Source organism: Thermobia domestica, chromosome 8 (assembly GCF_964235325.1).
Source record: "Thermobia domestica chromosome 8, izTheDome1.hap1.1, whole genome shotgun sequence".
In the NCBI taxonomy this organism is placed as follows: Eukaryota; Metazoa; Arthropoda; class Insecta; order Zygentoma; family Lepismatidae; genus Thermobia; species Thermobia domestica.
Window position 1 is genome coordinate 107,247,273 of NC_137461.1, and position 24,484 is coordinate 107,271,756.

A 24,484-nucleotide genomic window follows, 5' to 3' on the forward strand; every position below is an offset into this window, starting at 1 on the left:
TGAAGCTTCCACGTTAACCAGAAGTATGCGTTATTTTCTGTCAGTTCATATAGTTTTATATGTTATATATTTATACAATTTTATGGCGTTAGCGCCATCAACAGCCTTAAGCCCGTCACGTTTGAGGAATGACGTCTCTCGGCGAGCACAGCATCCGGAGAAGGAAAGGGAAGAAAGGAATGAGGAGGGGAAGGAAGCGGTGTGGGGCCTATATGTGAGGTATCATCCCGACATTTGCCTGGTGTGAGTGAGGAAAACACAGGAAAAACCTCACTCGGGGTGGCTGGCCTGAAAAAGCTGCACACCATTTCGACCTAGTGGCCCTACTGGGAATCGAACCCGGCACCTCTCTTGCCTTCGGCGCGAGCGTTAGCGACTACGCCACAGGAGCCAAAACTTGGAATTTAAAAAATAATTAAAATTTGGTATTGTAGGGTCTGGATAGGGTTGTCTATGAAAATTACAATAAATAAATAAATTAATAAATAAATAAAATAGTTTAAAACTTTAGTTGTGTTTTATGAGGAACTGAAAATCATTTCACGTTATTTCAATTTAAAGCATCCCAAGGTATTTATGGAACATTTTCTACACCCAAAAATGATTAGGCATTTCCAGTAGGACTACAACGATTAAATTTGGCAAAGTTTGTGGCCTCCTGGAACTATATGGAAAATTACCAAAAGTGGATATTTTCCATTTTTAATAGCTTTAAAGAGACAATAAAAAAACTATGTAATTTAAATAGACTTTTTGGATGTATAAAATCTCATATTTTAGGTACTGTAATTGAAATCGGAATAAAAACTAGGAAGTTTGGTATGTTTGTAGGCTTATGAGATGCGAGGCCGTAGGATGAGGAAATTTTGTATCTGGCGACAAATTCCCACCTACTTAAAACTAGATTACTCGTAATTACACAAACATTCAAGTATGCCAACTACCAAGTTCATAAAGAAATTGAAAATCACAGCAACTGGGTACGTAAGAAAATGCTAAGCCAAGTAAGTCAATTGAAAGTAACGGTAGTCTTTTAAGTAAATATTGACAACAACGCATTTTAATTTTCCAACTTGGTCAGAAGTTAGTAAATTTGGGACGAAGCCCCACCTAGCAAAAACCTAGACTAAATACATGAACCTTCAACTGTGCCAACTGCCAAGTCCAAAAAAGAAGTGATAATTCACAGCAATTAGGTAACTAAGAAAATGTTAAGCCAAGTAAGTCAGTTGAACGTAGCGGCATTCTTCTAAGTAAATATTGCTAATAAGGCATTTTAATTTGCCAGCTTGTTCTGAAATTGGTAAATTTGGGACGAAGTCCCACGTAGCAAAAGCCTAGACTAGTTACATAAACCTTCATTTTTGCCACCTGCAAAGTCTATAAAAGAAGTGACAATTCACAGCAGCTAGGTAACTAAGAAAATGTTAAGCTAAGTAAGTCAATTGAACGTAACGACAATCTTCTGAACAAGGCATTTGCCAACTTGATCAGAAGTTGGTGACTTTGGAGGGGGAGGCTCCCCCTTTCTCCCCCTTAACGACACCCCTGCTGAGACAAGACTTTCGGTTACCTTTTCCTTCCCTCCTGAATAAGTCATAGTCCCCCAAGAAAAACTTCCTGGGTACATCCCTGTATGATTATTTAATTATATTTGCCACTATTTTATTTGTCATTTTCGTTTCTATACAGTTTGGATCCTACTCAATTTGGATCTTACGCTGTTTGGATCCTACGCAGTGTGGATCCTACGCAGTTTGGATTCTATGCAGTTTTGTTCCTACGCAGTTTTGATCATTCGAAGTTTTGACGCTACGTAGTTTCGGTCGTATAAAGTTTTGATCCTACGCCGGTTTTTCCCTATATAACTTCAAAAAATATTATTACTTTATACTCTGCGATTATAAAATAATTGTTTTTTTATTGTTCCATCATATGACCATACCTGTTTTGGATCCTACGCCGGTTTCAGTTTCAGTCGTACGCAGTTTGGATAGTACGCAGCTTGGATCGTACGCAATGTGGATCCTACACAGTTTGGATGCTACGAAGTTTTGATCCTATTCATGTAACCCTTACTATTAAGGACTCAAAAAGTAAGATGCCTGAACCGGTTCAAAAGCGGGTCAGAACCGGTTCTTTTTCCATCCCTGCAATGTACACAACTCTTTTTCTTTAATAGAAGTTTGTCACGTTCCATACAAAAAAAAAAAAATCAGAAAATAATCATAAAGAACTTATACAAAGAACAGGGAATTCCTGACAAAAAGTTGCAAGATGATACACGCGATGATTTCAAAGGCAAAGTAAAACACTAACTTAATTATATACCAGGGTAGAGTGCGTCTGAAGAAGTAAAACCGGTCGTACTTCCAATAACTTGTGAGGGTGAGGCTCAAAGTTAGATATTTAATTAGAATGTTGTTGATATACGATTCATATCAGTTGACTTAATTTTCTTTTGACTTAATTTTGTAAACTAAAAATTTAATGCTTCTGGTGAAAGTGCGTAGCTCATAACTTAATAGTGCTAGAGACATATGCTAATACTTGAGCATATACAATTAGTGGGGGGTAATTAAATAAAAGAATGAAGAAAACATACATTATGAGAGACTTATTCACGTAAACCAACTTGTAACATCCTCATGAGTGAGTGTAAGTAAAGATTTGGGAACAGACTTCTATAGTGATAGTTTACCATGCTGGATTTTGTCAAGATGAAAACTGGCTGTAGCGAGACATGAATTTAATCCGATGAATGAGTCAAGTGTGTGTCAGTATGACTGTCTAACTGAGTGATTAGCGTATGACAAGTGCATGATCAATGTAAGATTATGAGGTTCCCTTGTTCTTACTTTTTTGAGAAAGATAAAAAAAATGTCGACGTGAGCACAAGAGAATGCACTTCTGTACAAAGAGAGAGAGAGAGAGAGATTCATAAACATGGAAAACTAAAGTATTTATGGATTCTAAAATTATTGAAGAATGAGAAAGACGAGTTTGTTTAACCTTCAACTCAGTGTTTTATTTATTTTCAATTCGGAAGAAAGAAACAGGGGCCACTTTGAAACAATACTGGTATATGTGATGCATGTGTCAGTTATTTGAGCAATAATGATAAACTCCTTCCCTGATGGTGAGACGTGCCATGATTCAGGAAATATTCAATATTACAAAATTACCTTTCCTGTTTCTTATTATTATTATCATCATTATCATCATCATCATCATCATCATCATCACCATTATTATTATTATTATTATTATTATTATTATTATTATTATTATTATTATTATTATTATTATTATTATTATTATTATTATTATTATTATTATTATTATTATTATTATTACAGTTCAGCCTTGCAAACTGCATCTAATATGAACTGACAGAATAATGAATTACCGAAAAAGTCAAGGTTTACGGAATAAGAAATCGATTATTCACAACTCATAATATTTTACTGCATATCACTCTAATGAAAGTTCTAGCACAATACAGAACACAGAAATGTACAACATACTCTAAAATAATTGCTAAAAATTTAAAAAGAAACATTTATATAGAAAACTAAAAAAATGACTATAGTCCTTTGTAGGTAAAGAAAACAATGTGATGCAAAGGAATGTGGATGGTAATCGGTCCTTGGCAGCGGTTACCTGACTCTCCCTCTTTAGACATTTCGTTACTGAGAGGGGGAATGGGAAAAATGAAATGAAATCTTTGAGTTTTACGTCCCACGGTTATGCCGGTTAGGCTAAAGGAGACGGTGATGATGAATAATGAATGAAATGGTGGAATGAAGAAAGTGGGAGGAAACGGGAGAACCCCGAGAAAACCCACGCACACGGTGTTTGTCCACCACAAAGTTCACTTGGCGGAGAGGGGGAATGGGGTAGACAGATTTTCCATGAAAAGAGCGAATCCTGTTACCAAATTCGGTTAACAGCTTTAAGCCAAGGATATAGAGTATAATGTAGTGTATACGAGAGTATAATAGTTTGATAGGCCAACGCAAACTTGCCTTAAATTTGAGAAAGAACCAGCGTATATGAAGTTGCCATCATGAAATTGGTTTTATTATTCAGTTTAAAGCAAAGCGCCTGCAATGTCCGTCAACCCGCTATAGTTAGCTTTTCTGCTGGTTTCCTAGCACAAGGATATTAACCAAGCAACGGCCTTCGACAATATTAATCTTATGAGCTCATAATGACCCTCAAAGGTTAATTTATAGTTCACTTTAAAGAATGCCGTTCCCCTTCCATGCCGTGGACCACGAAGATTCTTTTTCAGACTTTAACATTGAAAGTTCATTGAGCTTTCTTTTATTAATTCTCACATGAAATGGTCTGTGCCGTTCCCCTGCTGTGTCTTGACAATGTCGCCTTTAAGAGAAACTACCCAGGTCACGGCTCGACGACCATGGTACTTTGGCTTTTCTCGAAGTACTCGAAGAGACACGAAGTTTGCCTTCTTGCAATGCATCTTAGGATGTTCGGAAGTAGAAAGCAATAATGGGACGGCACTAGGGGCGTAAATAAGGGCCCCGCAGACGCCGCATTGCGTGGGACCTCAGGCCATCAGGGAACCCCAAATCGAAAAGTGGGACGCAGAGAAATGGCCCCGCTCCACGCTGTGTACGGGAGGGCCCCCAAGCCTTTAGTTACGCCACTGGACGGCCCGGCAGGACATGGTATGCGTGAATGGTCACGGTCGTGGCACAGACGGAGCATGGGCATGGGCACGTCACTCTATGTGTCAATCAGAATAGGATGTTAAATAGAAAAATAATGGCCGTTTTCTAACCGTTTTGTAACCGTTGTACCGTTTTCTAAAAATTTCAATAAAAATTGGCAAGTTCATACAAAGTTTAGAATCGATCAACAAAAACGGCACGTTTCTAAAGTTTGTGGTTTCCGAGATTACCTTGTCAAAAGGGATTTGAACAAACATAAACGTAGCATTTTAATAAAAAAATATGCGATATGGGTCGTTCAGAGCACTAGAGAATAAAGTCCGATTAACAAAGTTGTGATAAAAACAGATACAAAGTTTGTACGGTATGCTGAAGTATGTACACTCATGACCAAAATTATTGTCGCTTGTCTATAAATATGTTGTTGTAGGAATATGACTTGATAATGAATTCGCCCGCTATTTCTTATAATGTTAGTATGTGTATAATCGGCAAAGACATGTATGTGGCAAATTTCATGTCAAAAGACCAGTAAATAAGAACAATGAAACGAAAATAAAACTTTCTGGTCCATTTAGCAACATTTTGTTTTACTCATTCTAATTTTCGTATTTATAATTCTTTTCCTATGAAATTTACCACAAATATACATTTCCCGATTATACACATAGTATCAGTATTAAAAGTACGCTGCAAAATTATTATCAAATTATATTCTTACAAGAAGACAGTTATAGATATGCGACAATCATTTTCGACATGAGTGTACATGAGATAGTTTAACCCGTTCTTTACATTTGAAAAGTTATTTACAAAATCTGGACATGATGGGTTGAATTCTCTTGTACGCTGAACGCGGCATCTCTCATTAACCATGCTGTGTACTATGAACTGTTCCCTGGCTAGCGTCATAATGGAAAGTGTGATGGAATATGTTTTGGAATCGTTTTCACTTGAATAAGTGGCATGTTCTTGAGCCTGTTATTGTTGACCACGAATGGCAATTCTTTCAGAGCCTTGTTTTTCCCGATTTTCTTCAAAACTACACATGAATATTTTTTTTCTTGTGTATACCTTCCTGTTCAACTCTATGAGATCTATTAATGTTTTGTTTTCATTATAACTAATATTGTTGCTGAAAATATAGGAATTGAATAAAAAATCCAGAGAGGGAGTCGAAAGTAAAAAATTCGATTTTGAACTGTTGTATGGTATGACACGCCTTTGAACATAAGGATGGACGCACTTGGAATACTTGCTTATTGCTATTTTGAAACGAGACGAAGTGTATCTATTTCATTAACGTTTCCTGATTGTTCCTCTCAAGCTAAAAGAAATCAATCGTTAATGAAAGTGAATTATGTTGGAAGAATTTATGCAGTGGCAGCATATGAGGGTTCTGAATTATGTAAGGACATAGACTAGGATTACCAGATCTTCAAGAATGTTTTAGTGCAGTTATAAACTCCGTTACATCAATTACGATTTGGCTAGAGCTGGATTATCGTATCGATAGTTCCCACGTAACAATTTGCGAGCACATTGCGTATTTGCCATTCAATAAACACAACCAAAATTTTTTGAGTTTATACAACTATTGCGAAAGTTTGAGGAGAAAAGTAGTTTTGGTATTAAAGTTATGCCCTTTTCAAATCAGGGACTGTTTTTGTACTTACACTGTATTTATGTAAACGATAACTCAAAGTTTCGAGGGGTGAAGATGGTCGCAGAGGGGACCAGAATATAGTCCTAGGGATAAAAGTGGATCTGAAAAGGTAGTGGGACGCATGACGTCAAGTCGTCCTCTGTGCCTATCTTTGCCCATTGTAGCCCATTGTAATTTTTTTTAGAAAGCGGGGGAACGCCACAAATATTTTATGGAAGTGGGGGGATGACGTCTCCCCGCATTCCCCCGCACTTTTACCCCTGCCTACAACCATATCTGCAGCAGATTGAAATCCCAAACGTGATTCAGAGCGGTCGTAATTATATTGAAGCTGTTATATTGAAGGCTGCAAATATCTTTCATTTATTTCATTCTCTATAAACAGTTATTTGGTTTTGGCAAGACAAGATCAATATGAAGAACTTTTCTAGGATGTCGATAATTAATTTGTGCTAGTAGTTTTATTTGATCACGAAGAGGGAAGTATTATCATTGTTGGGAATAGTTTATTAACATGTTATAATGGATTCGGGGGAGACCTACTAACAGTTTTGATTTTAACTCATTGCAGATTTTTACCACAAACAATCCGTAAATGGAGGATTTAAGATTATTCTAATTCTATATAATTATTTGTGTTAAGTCTAAGGCTGATTATTAATTTTAACCATAAATGGCCTCAATTTCAGATGAGTTATACATAGTGTACACATATCAGTCCCAAATTTATCCCTGAACACGCCACTGAACATACTGCTTATTCTGTTCATTCCATTCTATGTTAACTCAGAACTGTATATTGTTAGCACCCGTACTCAGTTTATTTTAGGAACGAATATATATTGAACGTTCTGTGTTTAAACAAAAAAATCCCATTAAAAAGGACAATTGTGTCCATAAACCCATATATGACCATTAAAAGCTATAATTAATCAGAGATGGAGCGCCATCTTTCTCATTCTACAGCCCAACTGAGTTTTGGAGTCAAACGACAAAAGCTATTAGCTGGTGAATAGCAAAATCGATAATGTTATTCTCATTTTGAAATACAGGGGAGTTATATATATTTTGTCTTCTCTTCCTTTTTCTTTTCTTTTTTTTTCTTTTTTTCTTTTTTAAAGAAATACATCATTTTGCTATTTTGATGAGTTCTGTTTCTTTTCTATCTTTGGACAGCTCACTTTTTTCTTCTCACAGAAAGAAAAAAGAAAAACAACCGCATTGCTACAATCTGCTGCTAACAGCATTGCCAGTTGAGTGAATACACTTTTAGAATCCGTCTGTTACAAATTAATATTATACATTTGTTTGATTTTTAGGAAATTGTTGTTAACAAGAAAGCTATGTGCAAGATTAATGTTCAGATAAAAGGAAACACAATTGGTCAGTGGCGTAGCCAGAAACTCATCAAAGGTAGAGCTCATACACAAAGCATGCATATATATATAGGGTGGTCCTTATTGTTACTTCCGAGTTTTTTTTAGTTCACCCCTAAAATGTTTTTATATCACACCAAGGTTACTCATGAGAAAAATCGAGTAAATTCAATAATATTAAAGGGCACTCCACGCGATCTAAAATTTTTAATGTATCTACAGTGTATAATTAGGATGCGAAATCATAACAGTCAAAGTGGGGGGGGGGGGACACAGAATTTAAAAAAAAACACGTCTTCTCATTGAAATATTTCGGCTTAGAGAGTTCACATATTTGAACATCAGTGATTACTAAACTATGTAAGATTAGAGCTTCAGTTAACTATTAACTAGATCTACATATGAAATTTATGTTAATTAGCTCTCTATATGAATTACTAATGTGTAATTAATTTAAAGCTTCAAATTGTATTCATGACCAGTAAGATTTTAGTCAGGGGAAATTTTCTTCCAAAAGTATTAAATGAGGTGGAATTTCCTCTCACTTCTTTCTCCTCCCCGGATTTCGCACCCTAGGTATAATATAAGACAAAGGTACCTTGTAAGTTTGGAACTGATAGAAGGAATGACAATATATCTTGGACAGGGGTATAAATACGTATCTGTAACTGTATAGTAGGATCCACCATCATGAAGGCAATTTTGAAATCCACCAGCTTGAATGCAGGTTCAAAATTTTTAATAAGAAGAAAGCTATTTCACATACCGTTTTAGTGTAGCTTTTCACTATAAACACATACGTTACATTATTTCCAACGTATTTATAATCATTTAATAGTTATTACCTTCATAATATATATTTATTAACTTAAAATTGTCTTTCCAAACTTACAAGATACCTTTGGCTCATGTTGTGTACTGTAAAGGAATTTACAATTTGAGGTCGCTTGGGGCACCATTTAATATTATTCAATTACGCCAATTTTTCTCATAAGGTTACTTTGGTGTGATGTGGAACCATTTTAGAGGATGAGACTCAAACGCACACACACACACACACACATTATATATACACATATATATAATGTGTGTGCGTGTATGTATGTACGTACGCACGCGCAAATACAGTATATTTTGAGACATTTGCTACTGAGAAAGAGCTGAAAAAGATTAAGAATACAGCATAGTTCGCTGAAATCTTATGAGTGGTTAAATATAGACCCTCTAACCGTAAGAGGTAAGTTTTTTTTCACCATGACTGTACAATACTCGATTGTAGTGTCAAATTATACATATAAAAAACGTCGTAACATTGCATGTAATCAGAATCCACTTTCAATATCACTGCACTAAAAGGGGTTGAGCCGAATCAGATCCTTTGGCTACGCCACTGTTGACGGTTATTCTAATAGTTAAAGCGCATTCCACCTTTCAAGTGAAAAACAAAATTTATTCCTGTGAAACCACACTGATCTTCATAAATTTAATAAACACACATTCAAATGTGTCAATATACAAAGATGTTACCGTAGACCCTATTAAAAATAGTTTTTAAAGTATTGAAAGTACAAATATTAATATAAAACTTCGAAAAACATTGTTACCTAGTGTATGCAAAAAGACTATGAAATGGTGATGATGATATAAATTGAGTTATAGGGCATCAATATAGGGACATTTTTGGGTAAATGCCAAATTATGAATGAAATTAAAATTCTTATGATGGTCTCGGCTAAAATTATATTTTCCTTTCAGTAATAGTAATAATATAGTCACATTACTTCATTCTGTTACTTGTACCATATATGAAACCAAATGAATATTTTAAGTTAGTAATTGAGATCAGTAAATGCATCTATTCACATACATGTATTTGCAATTTAAAACCATACATAAATTGAGGATGTAAATTATTAATATTCAACTTCCGGACATACAGTTCTTGCGATCGTTTGCCTAACAGAAGAAACGCCTATGGGAGTGAATAATGAAAAACAACAACAAAAAACTTAAATTCACTAGCGTTGCGGTCTACAATGGGCTATGGCCGTCCAGATTTGAGCCGGGTGATGTGTACTCAGCATAGGAGTGACACTTGAGGTTTTACTTGCGTGAAGAAGGATGTCAAGATTCCGTGTCGGTTCACGTTTTTCATTAATACTGTGTATGTTACTGTCATGTTGATTAACATAGATTACACTTTCGTTTACTCGTCGTTAGGTCGGGTCTTCTGAGCCGGAACTCAGTATCTCTTAGTCCAACTGTCTTTCCAGTTGCCTTATATTATGCTGGCTCAACATCGAAAATTACTGTAGAGGACTCACGTACAGGTGTAGCAGTTATTTTAAGAATTAATTAATAGCATTTCCAGAAGGATTATACTTTCAACTAAGGATATTTCCGTTTCCTGTCCTATTCCATATTCTACAAACTGAAATGGGGGGAACGGTAGAGTTCTGGTGAAAGAGGTCCCTGGTTCGATCCAAAGCCATGTGAGTTTGTGGTGGACAATATTGTGTCGGTAGATCTTTCCTGAATTCTTCCATTTCCTCCCACATTCTTAATCCACCAATTCTTCCACAATCATTCACTTTTATTAATTATTCTTCCTCTGTAGCCTAAAGGGCATAACTGCGGACATAATTTTTTAAAAAAAGTCTTTCATTTAATTTTACAAACTGAAATAAATATTTAAAGAAAATACTTCCAGAAATCAATAAAAAAAAGTAAAATATAGGCGTTTATTTAATTACTTTATGTTCCCTTTTACCTTAAACTCATGTTTAAGTACTGGGCTAAAGACATCAAATATAAGATTTCAAACATTTCAAAGATTTTTCCTAGTTAGACAAACATGAACAGAGAGTTCTTTAGTTTATTTATCTGAAATGTACCTACAATTGTTTGGTAGATTCCAAAAATTAAATCTTCAGGAATGTTATCAAATTATAAGATGGAATATTATAATATATAAACAAAGAAGTATTTTTTTTACAATGAATTTGAGACTAGTTGGAGAAAGAACAGTATATTTGTACTGCATGCTAAGTTCTCATACTTCCTACTTACGGAATATTATAATTTATATACAGAAAAACTTTTTACAATGAATTTGGGACTGTTAGATAGATTTCTTCAATATATTTGTACTGCATGCTAAGTTCTAATACCTCCTACTTATGGAATATTATAATCTAAATATAAAAAAAGAACTTTTTACAATGAATTTTAGATTTGTTTGATGGATTTCTTCAATATATTTGTACTGCATGCAAAGTTCTAATACTTCCTACTTACGTTAAAGGGTTGTTCATCTTTGGTACGTATTCAGAGAAACCTCTTAGACTCACAGCACAGCACGTATTGCTTCAATGTCTTTGTTCTTTTGCACCTTCACTCAAAGCATTTGCGTAGTTCGTGCAACCTCCAGAAGAAAAATATAAAAGTACCACCTTATAATCGTCTCTTTCACATATTCTTCTTCTTGTTTGTGTATGCGTATAATTACGGGAAAAAACGAAATCTTCGTGTGCTGTGACCGACCAATGGATGAACGAGCTCTGTTCCAGCAGATATTATCATTAGTGCCTTGGCAACGTCAATGCGACGTGAATATAATATAAAAGACAAGAAAACAAATGCTGGGAACTGGCAGGGTGAAAAGTATTATGAACAGTCATATATCATATTATTTTCGCAGTACAGGTTTCAGAAGTTTCAGAGGTAATGACGGCTTCTATAAATCTCTTTAACGAAAGAAAAAAGAAAAGTTTTATTGCTTAAAATAGTTAGGTTAAATTCTAGAATGAATTTTGTATTTAAAGTCTACTGTATTAAATACTGTTCAGTTCAAGTATCTTAAAGTAGCTCCATTGGAAAGACTTTTTTTTTTTTTTTAATTTATTTATTTGATCAATTGTAATATTTACAAGTGAGTTTCGTTTCACAGTGTGTGAAACTACGGTAAACTTCCAAATTATGCTAATTCAATATTATTATAAAACTTCAAGTAGTAATCTATAACTACTGATTGCAGTAGAGGAATAGGACTGAAGATAGAACCTGTTCCTCGAACGCTGATTCCATATCAAAAGGTATTCGCTTTCTTTTACTCTTAATGTTGTATGGAAATATATACTGAAACCAGAGTACTAATAAATTTCAGGTTTTGGTATAGTGTTGCGGGTGGTACCTTGTATTGAGGCGCTGAGTCGATTGAAAAAAGAAACTTATCGCTATCTATTAACTGTTGTCCTATGATGACCAACGTTGAAATCAGAAACGTTTGGTTTCTACATCTTCCGGTTTGAATACAGGGTTAACGGAGGAGATGGAAGACATTCTTGGGAGTCATGCTATTGAAAAAAAAAAAAAAAAGACTGTGAGATATCGTCTTATAAGACATCAACGAGTAGAAGGCCAAGTAAATTTTAGGGGAAACCCTGGCCCCCTCGTTCCTCCCGGATAGGCGCTTACTAACAGTGCTTCATTACAAAACAAGTGGTTCGTAGCACAAAAGTCGCTATTTGTAAGTTGCCAAATCGTCATTTAAAAATCGCCAATCGCAAAAAAAATCGCTATCTTGGAAGTTCATTCCATTACATTTAGTGACTTTTCCTCCAAATTGGCAATACTGGTTGCGGTTGGTGCTGATAGTATTCTCTAGAGACGTTGAATAGATTGCAAAAAGCCAGTTGTCGCTATTTTTTTTTTCAATGGCGATCAGCTTTGAAACTGGAAATGGTTTATTTATATTGTTTCCAGTTTGAATAGAGGCTTAAGAGGCCTCATCCCGGCAAAATTAAAATACCGCTAATTTTACAGTAATTATGTGATATCTTCAAATAGATAAAAAATAATCGAAATGTGGAACAAGAGCACCCTAGACAATATAATTTTACATAAGATACCGTTATCATAACTCACTTATCTGCTTTCAATTTCGAGCTATTTTGAAAATCGGCATTTATTTTCGCATTTCTAGACGGCTGGAAACGGAAAGCCACTAGATGACTTGTGATAACGGTACCTCATGCAAAATAATATTGTCTAGGGCGCTCTTGTTCCACATTTCAATTATCTTTTATCTATTTGAAGATATCACATAATTACTGTAAAATTAGCGGTATTTTAATTTCGCCGGGATGAGGCCTCTTAATGGAGAAGATGGAATCTATTCTTGGGACGCTGAATTGATTTCAGAGAACCACTTCTCAATATATTTTATCGTTTACACTCTATGGAAATCAGTATTGGAACCGAAAGTACTAGTAAATATTAACTACTTCCGGTTTCGGTAGTGTTGCTGGTGGTGATGATATGTTGTCTTGGGACAATTGAAAAAAAAAAAAAAACTGCTTGTCCCTGTCTGTTACTGTTCTTATTCTGTCTCGGCAAATCTTGAAACCGGAAGTAATAGTTCATTTCAACCACTTCTGGTTTCGGTAGAATGTTGCTGGTGTTGATAATATGTTCTCTTGAGATGCTGAATTGATTCAAAAAGAAACAGCTTCTCGTTGTCTGTTACCGTTTTTGTTCTATGGCGATAAACGTTGAAAGTAGAAATGGTTAATTTCTACCATTTCCGGTTTGAATAGAGGGGTTAACGAAGGAGATGGAACCTCTTCTTAAGGCCCTAAATACAATTTCTCGATATCCTTTACTACTCTTGCTCTGATACCTGTCGAAAGACTGACGGATGGACGTACATAACCGTTCTATACTTCCAATACTTATCCATAGCATAGTTTTGAAGTCTAAAAAACATTTGTATGGAGAACTTGGAAGATCTTAAACAATGTGATTCATTGACAATAAAATATATATTCCTTGAAATTCATTCACTTTGTAAGAGCAGCTACTTTACTCTTTATCTAAAGCACCTCCAATGACACTTTATCGTTCCTTACAATTATTCAATGCGCAAGTGATTTTTTTAAAATGTTGTTTGGTTAAAAAATGTTAGACAAAGTGTGCATTTATGAAGCATGTTGTGAAGAAATGTAAGTTTGAAAATACTAGTACAAGCATAGAATTAAAGAAAAAACTATTATCTCTGAATGTAGAAAAATAAGAGATTTCTTGAAAAATAACATGACTTACATAAAGGAACTTGAACGGAACACCTTGTGTGAAATGGTTTCCATGATGATTTGTGTGCATCCACCAACTGTACAAAATTCATGTTTGAGCGTGGTTTGGAACGCACAAAAACAGTCTATATTTCCTATAGCATACTATAGAAATAGTATAAATGTGTAACACTGGCTTCATAGCTTGCTTTTTACTCGGCACATTGCTCTAACAAATTAAATTTGAAAGGTAATTAAGTTTTGCACACGCTTATGAAGTTGGCCCAACCACTTTCAACGAATCCAAAAATTTTCGCTCCAGAAGTTAGTGCTAATTAATACCCGATTCCAATAATTAGTGCTGGTCTTGTTGAGAAGTTAGGACACAGGAAAAGTGACTGAGGTAACTTTACACTAGCTCTATCCCTTCCTCCAAATCGAATTATTTTCGGGCCCTTGTAGCACCAAGGCTACATGAGACGCAGGCGCGCACCCAGAAATTTTTGTTGGGGGTCCAAGCTTTAAGGGGTGTCCAATACAACAAGCCACTACGAGTATTTATTACTGAACGCGCATTGTTCTTCTGCCTATATTTTCAGAAAAAATGATAGAACTAGATTATTTTATAAGAGAAAGAGTACTGTTGAAGAGTAAAATCAAATTTTCATGCTACATCAATGTTAAATATAATTTTATAATCCCTGTTAAACAAATATCATTTTATTAAGAATGTATGTTGAGTTTGGAAGTTTTTTCTGGGGGGGGGGGGGGAATCCGGATCCGTTGAACCCTGTAGGTGTGCCCTGATGATATATGAATGTACAGCTTAACGCAGACCAGCAATTACGGTTTGTGTCACCTGAGGTAACACGAAATTCGATGCTCCTTTAATATATACAGATGGTGATCAGAAAAATGGAAACACCTGAACAAAATTGCAACTTACCAGATTAATATGTTGTCGGGCCACCTTTCGCCTTCAGAACAGCCTTGATGCGACGTGGGATGGAGGCATAGAGGTCGTGAATGGTAGCAAGTGGAATTTTACACCATTCCTCGTGCAGGGCATCGGCCAGTTCCGTGAGAGAAGATGGAGGTGGAAATCGTCGCCGGAGTCGTGTTTCCAAGACCGACCTGGGACGATGTTCAATTATGTTGAGATCTGGGGATTGGGCGGGCCAGGGGAGGTGTTGAACTTCATCCCGATGTTCCTCAAACTACGCTGCAACAACGCCAGCTGTGTGAATGGGTGTATTATCATTCTGGAAGATGGCGTCATTGTCCGGGAACAACATCCGGACCATAGGATGCAAGTGGTCTCCTAAAATTGCGACATACTCGTTGGCAGTGATTCGTCCGCTAAGCATGACCACAGGACCCAATGAAAACCATGATATGGCGGCCCACAGCATCACCGAGCCGCCGCCATGTTTCACAGTTGGGCGGAGACACTGCAGATCATAAGCTCCTTTGGGCGTTCTCCACACATAAACACAGCCCGTGGTTGGGAATAGGGTGAAGGATGACTCATCCGACCATATCACACGTTTCTAGTCCTCAACGGTCCAAGCTGCATGGTCGCGGCACCATTTGCGGCGTGCGAAAGCGTTATGGTCCCTGATGAGCGGTTTGGCCTGTGCAACACGACCCCGTAAGTTCATGTCATGTAATTCGCGGCGCACTGTGATTGTCGAAACAGGGTGGGGGAGGTGCTGATTGAGTTCCTCCGTTACTTGCTCCGCAGTGGCACGACGGTTCTGCGTGACAATGCGCTTTAATACCCGGCGTAACCTGTCACTCATGATTTTCTTCCGCCCACTGTTCCGCTTCCCCGATGTGGTTTTCCCGTGTGTTGTGTAGGCCGTCATCACCTTCGACACTGTCCCACGCGACACACCTAACACAGTAGCCACTGCCGTCACACTCACTCCACATAACCGTTCACCAACTATTTGCCCTCTTTGAAAATCTCAAAGGTCTCCCATTTTATACTACCTCCGTCTGCTGCAGCCACTGGACACTGCTGTTTCACTGCGCCTGACGTAGTATGGAGACCGACCTAACACACCACCACCAGCGGTCCGGCGCTGTGGGCGCCACGACACCACTGCTAACCCATATATCAGACGTGTTGCCAACTACAGGTGTTTCCATTTTTCTGATCACCATCTGTAGATATTTCCCTTTCAGGTATAGGACACATGCCCTTTTGCTTCTTCCTAGTTACTTCCCTGTTTTAACGCTGAATCTGAAACACATGAGCTTTCGCTGGAAATCAAACCAGGATCTCCCTCGCCAAAGACGTGTACGCTGTTATTATTATTATTATTATTATTATTATTATTATTATTATTATTATTATTATTATTATTATTATTATTATTATTATTATTATTATTATTACTTTTCCGTTTTATGTGGATATGAATTAATACCTTTTTTATTTGTATATCACCAACAAGTTCAGAGTGATAATGAAAGCAACAGTAAATGATAATTTTACGTAACTAACTAAATCATTCTGCATACTCTAAGCCAATAGCTGGTTTTGCATGTGTTTATTAAGCACTGAATCCGTGATGTCGTCAAGAAGCTTGTGATTGAAGTTGTGCTGTCCACGAAGTGAATTTTCATTTTTTTGTTACAAAAACACAATTACTTAATCTCATACTAATGTTTACGTTCTCATGTTGCAACCAAATGCTACTAAGATCCATTCCATTTTTCATATTTTAGTGTTCTAAACCGAATGTTACTTTTTCTTCCAACATTCCAATTGAAAGACGAGAGGACATAGCAAAAAGAATATTTCTGAGCCAATGCCGTAAAACAATTAAATGTGTTATTTAAGGATCCCCTTACTTAGAGCTTGAAAGAACTATAAAAAGAAAGAAGTGTAGAAAATGAAATAATGCTGCAGTTCCGTGTTTTATTATAATTAGTTCGCAAAAAGTAAACTGAAGTCTTGTATCTCGAAAAATCACTGAGGTGATTCATTTCCAGCTACTATAAAATATTGTAGTGCATATAGTCTGCTTTTCAATAGCTCTATGACTAGTCACCAGTAATATGTTGTGTAGTCTGTAATCAGGGCCGGACTCTGGCCTTCAGAGACCCTAAGCACATGAAAGATTTTGGTACCACATATATATATACAATTCAAATCATAAACAATAATAAACCATAAAATAATATTTTATTTATCAAAATTAAACAAAAACTCATAGTAAGATGGCAAATAATGTTTATTTTTGTATGATTCCACTTTATTTATATTTGGAAAGTTGTCTCCTACTTTTTTTAAAAAAATGCAATCTTCAATTATTACTATTATCAATATTTATCTCTATCATTAACATTATTATTTCCGCCAAGAGGTTATGTTTTTGATAAAGTATGTTTTTTTTTCACTGACGTTGTACAGAAAGTATACAAATTTCACATAGTGCATACAGTTTCCCCTGCTTTTATTTAGGTTATACGGGGGGAGGGGAGATTTTCCCTCCCGAATTCTTAATTCTTAGTGGGAGTCTGTATTCTGTGAGTGCTCCTAATATTATTGTATGTAGGTATCTATATGCATTTCCATATTTAATGTTTGAGACCACTTTGCGGATCCTGGTACAGCTACACCATTTACAGTATTACACTATACGATTGCGGACTATAATAAACTTAGCTATTGAAACATTTCTATGATGCCCCCTTACCTTGATGCTCCAAGCACGTGCTTATTTTGTTTAATGGTTAATCCAGACCTATAATTAGTGTGAAAATCACTATGTGTTATGAAAATCACAACACTTAAGTGGAAATATCATGTTTTTGACAGGTATTGAACTTTACCTAAATGTGAAATAGAACGAGAATCATTCTACCATGAAAAAAACACAATATTATACTTTTTTTCCCGCAAAAAACAGTTCATTTTAGCAATAAACTATGATCAGAGATGAATCGCATTTTCATGATTTTGTGTCCCAAATTGTAATGAAATGAAATGAAATCTTTGAGTTTTATATCCCACGGTTATGCCTGTCAGGCTAAAGGAACCGGTGATTATGAGAAATGAATGAAAATGGTGGAATGAAGAAAGTGGGAGAAAACGGTAGAACCCCGAGAAAACCTACGAGCACGGTGTTTGTCCACTGCAAAGTCCACACGACGCGAGCTGGGATCGAACCAGGGACCCCAAGCACCGGAGGTGAACGCTCTACCACCACTGAGCATACATCATATGCTGACTAGACACAATTTGACATGTCTCCAAGCTTTATGTAAGTGAATTAGGCTGTCTGTTTAATTATAAATACTGTATCTTCATGTTTGTCAATCTATTAAAATAAGTTAATAAAAATTTAAGATCTTACAACTAATCATTCTTTACTTACAAAGTGCTGTAATCTAAAATAATAATTGTTGTCATGAAGATCTTCATTGTTGAGTAGTATATTTTCCTCTACGTAGTTGAGTCAACCAGACAAAATTGCTTCAAGAAATTATTCCCTTAGAAGTTCATTTGCAGTGAATGTTTATATTTGATGTTGATGATTAATATACATGCACAAGATTCAATTGAGAAATGTTTATGAATGATGAACATGTTTGTATGATAGGTTTTAGATACAGTTGATGGGTTATTTAGCTTAACAGATGTGATGTTATGAACAGTTTAATGAAAGTTGTTTATGAATTACATTTATTTGCAACTCGATGAATTACTGTAAATAAAGCAAATTTATAGTGATATTGTTACATTCCTGTACCGGTGCAGATAGTGTAAGTTAAATTCGAAATATTATCTGTAGGTGATTGTTAATGGTGCCCGCAACACAAAAAATACATTTTTTAAATTCGAGACAAGACGAGAAAGATAGCAACTCTCGTCTCATTTCCGAGATGATAATCGAGACGAGACGACAAATTTCTCGAGTGTCTTAAGCAACATTAGTGACCCCAAATATTAGATCTCTTTCAATGTTACATGATTCATAGAATAAAACTATAGATTGATAAAGTGATTTACAACATAAATAACATAATGAAGAATATTTATCAACATTTAAAGATACAAAATCAGTACACAATATATGTATTCCAATAATAAATATGGTTTAAATGTTGTTACATTACACTATTCGTGGACCTCTGGCGACGCGGAAGGATTCTGATAACTTCTAGATGAAATTAAGCAAAAAAAAGAAAAGTCACATTTTTTTTTTTTACATGAGTTTACAAAACGGGCACGTACCAGGAGGAATTCAGAAGATTGTGGTGAGGAGCAGAGGGAAATATGAATACCACAGTTAAACAAAGCTTTTGTGCTGATATTCATTGATTAGAACAACACGAACTTGGACATAGAAATAGCTGACGTAATCTTTCTATTTTCCTGCTTTCCCTCATTACTCTCCTCTCTCTCCTTGTCTCTCTTTTTTGTGATCGCAGAGTAGTCAAAAACAACGGATTTTTTTTTTTTTTTTTTTGCATGATCGATATATTTGAATAGAGGCTAAGATTAGAATAGGGAAGAAAGTGATATAGTCACTTTATCACTGCAGTCATGACCGGATTAAAGTAAGCAAATAGAAACGGAAGAAAAGTAACTTTATGTCTTTGAAGCAGAAGTTATACTCCAATGACTAAGAGTATACCATCGTCTACTCTCGATTAGTCCTGGATACATCGGGAATGATTCTTTTATGTTCCTACTGCACACCTATACCTATTTATGTTATTAATAATGCGATTTATCTAAGAAGTGTCAATCAAGAAAATAGCATAAAATCTTTTAGACTATGAAAGAATATCACAGCCTTTATATTTTAATAGAATTATTAAATACATTAATAATTACACGCATTTCTCACCCAATTTACTTTTAAAAGATCGCTTTGGTATTGTGTTATATGTCTTTTATAATCACATATGTTTACAAATCTGTGTATACCTCGAGGAAATTTTAGGGATACAGCATTGGTTTGAACTATGTATAAATCGCAGTCTAGTAGGATACGTAATACTGCATGTTGTCTCTATCAGCCTGAGTTTCGTGTCAGTTTGATGTTCAAGTTCGGAGAGTTGGTCTTCGTCGATATTTCAATAGTACCCACTTCGTTCCTCTCTGTGGTGCTGTTTGTAAACCAACCAATTCTTGCATATTTGCTTATTGCTTCTTTCTAAATTAAAGTCAAGTGACTTAATATTGACTTACTTGGCATGTGGAGTTACTTCTTTACTGTGAGCTTGACGGATCTGTCCGAGAGCGTTACAGTGGCCATAAGTGTGTAAAAAGATGGCATTATGATATTGAGTTTCCAAAAAATGAAACGTGGGTTCTCCATGGGTAATGTTCCGATTTGAAAGGATTTTGTACGTTTTGCGAGTTCAAAGAAGGTAATTATTGGCATGGAGAAATGTGTCAAGATATATTATATTTTCCTTTCTTTCTTTTTTGCACCAGAGAGTATTGAACAATTGAATCGGTGAGTTGAAAAAGGTATAAATTCCAAAAACTTCAACTTTTGAAAAATCGAAAAAAAAACGGATTTCTTCGCAAATATTTTTTAAATAAAGAAATTACCTATTAAAGAATTGTACTGTTTGTTGAGTAGAACGCACTGTATTATATGAACAGAGTATGTATTACATTTTATAGGTAGTGTTGCCACGAGACGAGACATTTCTCGTGTCTCATCTCGTCTCGTCTCGTAAACGAGACGAGACAGAACCTTTTAGACGAGACACGAGACGCGAGAGGCTACTTGTCCCGTCTCGAAAATGAAAACGCTGGCGGGAATGGTCAAGATTGAAATTGCCAGTGGCCATATAGATTGCAAAAGGAGAAGACATGTTTGTGTGGAAACACGTTGAAAAGCCTTCATAGAAAAGTGTTCTCTGTCTATTGAATGAAACAATCGTGATACATGAGCTTCCAGGGATATCACGTGGGGGAATGTCTTGTCCCCAATTCCCCTTGCTGTAAACTGAGGAATTCTCATTTTTTTCATTTCTGGCTGGAATGATGACAAACAAAATCAATAACAGGGAAGATTTTTACAAGGTCAAGAAACCGAACTACCACCACCATCTATTCAATTTGAAAACTGGATAAGGTCTACACTCATTACAAGCTGTAGTTGAAAGTTCTGGCTGAGATGGCGGAAGAGAACAGAACAGACTACACTTGTCTTTATTCTCTGGTGGCGGTATTCTTTTTGCTATATGAACGGAAATTAACCGAAAACGGCAATTGAAGTATGTCATTTTGCAACTAAACTTTTGTCTTCTGTTTCTCTCTCTCTCTCTCTCTCTCATACACATACACACACACACACACAAACACCCCCCCCACACACATAAAAACACACTTTTACCATTTTACCAATCGCTCGCTTATTATACAGCAGTCATGTTGTAAAATTCACCTCTTTCTTTGGAAGGCGGTCGAAGGACAAAGAAAGCAAAGATATTATCGACGAACCCTTCAAATTGTTTGCTTTCAGCAAATTTATGATACTAACAATAACACTTTAAGTGAAGAGGTTTTACAGGGGGACCTTCGTTTTGTTATGCGGAAATGTTTGATCTGACCAGAGTGTGAAATTGCCCCCTGCTTCCATCTTGAGAGGAGGGGAATACTTCCCTTTCCTAGTGAATAATATTCATTAGGACCTAAATTATCTTCAGAAATGGTTTCTTACAGGGTGTAAAGAACATTTGGTATAATATTCATGGAACTCCGTTGAAAGCAGAAAATATCATGAGAATGATCAAAATTCGAACATTGAAGAACATAATTAACAGAAAAGAAATAGGATACCCAAATCATAATTTTAAACCTGCTATAAAATGTATATCCTATATTTTTACTAATTCCTTATTCCCATGAAAGTATCCTGGGGAGGATATTCTCTCCAATTTTTTCAGACTGAAATCCTTTTATCCCGTACGATTTCGCCCCTGACACAATACGAAAAAACAAATGCTCTTAAAATCCATACACATGACCCTTCCGGGACTCAACCCAGGGCCTTCAAGCCGATGGTCTATCGCCGCAGACCGCTCGGCTTGGTATGGAAGATGTACGTTGTATGATTGCGAATAGATTACGACAATATAAGAAACTTTAATCCAAAATGGCCACCCAAAAATCAACTTCTTTTTTAGACCACTAGTTAATCTGGGTGTACTGTCATGAGTTTGTTACACAAACGGGGCAACCACCATATAGTGGCACACACACCGCGGTTATGGGAACAGATTTGTACCATGGAGGTGAAGACTGGCCCCAAGCATTCTTTGGTCCGATGTGTCGTTCAGCTCCCATTACTATGGCACTTTAAGTAGAGCTTACTGTGCAGTAACATATAAAATTTCAATCAAATACTTTCCATTACTTAATAAAATTATTTGGTTCCGAGCTTTTTTTTTTTAAAAAAAAAGAAAGAATAATTGCAACAAATATAAACATGCTAAAATGGAAACTAGTTTTTGGATTGGTATGGAAACCTAAAGGCTGGAATATATGAAATCAAAGTGTACACACATATCTATCTCTCTATTTATCTATATATATTTCCATCTCTCTCTCTCTCTCTCTCTCTCTCTCTCTCTCTCTCTCTCTCTATATATATATATATATATATATATATATATATATATATATATATATATATACAGACACTATAAAGCAAGTGGGCTGATAGTATATGATAGTGTCGGGGGTGGTGACACCTTTACATCGAACTTTGCTTGTCGTGTAAACATTATTTGACATTAGTGTCTTCATCTTCGACGTACCTATGAGCAATTTACTGTATATTCGTGTATTGGAACTGGTGAAACAAATTTCAATGTTTCAGAATGTAAAAAAAAAAAAAAAAAAAAAGAAAAAGAAAAAAGAAAAAGAAAGAAAGAAGCCAGGGTCGAGAAGCCTCAGACAACTAACAGCAGAGATATATTATCTTGTAAACTATTTGTCCTTGCCTTGTAAGCTTATTTACGTTTCTTTTTAAGACCTTTAGGGAACTTTGGCCCACCCCGAATGGATAAAGATGGGAAAATTAGTGGAATGAAGAAAGTGGTGGGATACTAGACAACTTCGAGAAAACACAAACATTCGAAAAATGAAATGAAATCTTTGAGTTTTAGTCCCACGGTTATGCCGGTTAGGCTAAAAGAGACGGTGATGATGAGTAATGAATGAAATAGTGGAATGAAGAAAGTGGGAGGAAACGGGAGAACCCCGAAAAAACCCACGCACACGGTGTTTGTCCACCACAAAGTTCACTTGGCGGGGGCTGGGATCGAACCCGAGACCCCAAGCACCAGAGGTGAACGCTCTACCACTGACCTACCGCGGCCCCCACACACATTCGATGTTTGTCCACCACAAAGCTCACATGGCACTAACCGAGATCGAACCGACTACCACATACACCAGAGGTGAAGGCTTCACGGTGTAGCTACCGTGACATTTCTTGTCTTGTGTGTTCTGGGTAATACTTGTATCTTGATTAGCATGGTGCAGCCTGCTACATTATACTTTCGTTCCCATGGTATGCTGCTATATTTTTTACAAGACAAGACGAGACAAAACGAGACAAAACGAGACAAACGAGACGAGACAAGACGGAACAAAACATCTCGAGACGAGACACAGACGGGACGAGCACATTTTTTCGAGACGAGGCACGAGACGAGACGAGACATGCTTTACACGAGACGAGACGAGACAGCCTGAAGTCTCGTCCCGTCTCGTCTCGTGACAACACTATTTGTAGGTAAAACTTCAATAAACATTTTGGAATATGTTCTTTTTTCATTCAAACTTTTTAAAATTAGAAAGAGAAATATAAAATGTGCATAAAAAGCCATTTACTAGTAAGATTAAGATAGGCCTATATTAGATAAAATTACGTTTAGTTTGACTAAGTTGTGCTAGGTTTTAAAAAAATAAACATACGTTGTAATATTTCACACACTGCAGCAATGAAAATGAAAATACAATCTTTTAGTTTAACTTTTCACGTTTATGTCTGTGAGGTTAAGGGAGACGGATGATTAACGCAACCTAATGATGATGGAATAATTGGTGGAATGATATGTGGGAGGAAACGGGAGTACCATGAGGAAACCTACTGACCCGATGTTGTCCACCACAAACTTATTTGGTCGTAGATCTAACCAGGGACCCCACGCACCAGATGTAACCCCTGAGCCACCATTCGGATTAAGAAGAAAAAAAACAGACACTTTTGGTCGCAAGTGACAATCCGTCTCAGTAATTACATTACGCGAATTTTGCGGCAGTTGTCGGAACACATCTACTCTCCTATAGAAATGAGCTGAGGCCAACTCCTGTGGCACAATGTGGTAGCTCCTGATGTTTTGTTTCGGATTCGTGAAGGTGACACTAGTGGACTGACACATGCCGATGCATGCCGAGTTGGTTTGATAAATCGTTGTGTGCTGCTGGAAGGATTTTCCTCAATAGCATGTCGTGTGACCTCAGAATATATTACCCTGGCGTCTGGACATTAGCTCATCATTGACATTTTGCAACCTGCACGAAATTTCTGGAACAAAGGAGTTACTGTACTGTGGCTCACTGCATTTTTCCCTTTCGCATGACAAATGTTTTGGGTTGCTGCCGGTTGTATTATGTCC

The 24,484-nt window shown here is 36.3% G+C and overlaps 2 protein-coding genes across 4 annotated transcripts in view; one reads left to right on the plus strand and one right to left on the minus strand.

Moving 5' to 3' along the window:
- The window catches only part of LOC145693128 (uncharacterized), a 37,464-nt gene extending 26,149 nt beyond the window's left edge, over positions 1–11,315 (minus strand). The window contains exon 1 of one of the 2 annotated variants that reach the window (XM_081768856.1): positions 11,040–11,315. In XM_081768856.1, coding sequence (XP_081624982.1) covers positions 11,040–11,056 — 17 coding nt within the window. In that variant the 5' untranslated portion in view covers positions 11,057–11,315. The remainder of the gene's footprint in view (positions 1–11,039) is intronic. The other variant, XM_081768855.1, reaches the window with a different exon arrangement.
- The window catches only part of galene (potassium two pore domain channel subfamily K member galene), a 222,863-nt gene that overhangs the window by 102,468 nt on the left and 95,911 nt on the right, over positions 1–24,484 (plus strand). The gene's annotated exons all lie outside the window — the stretch shown is intronic.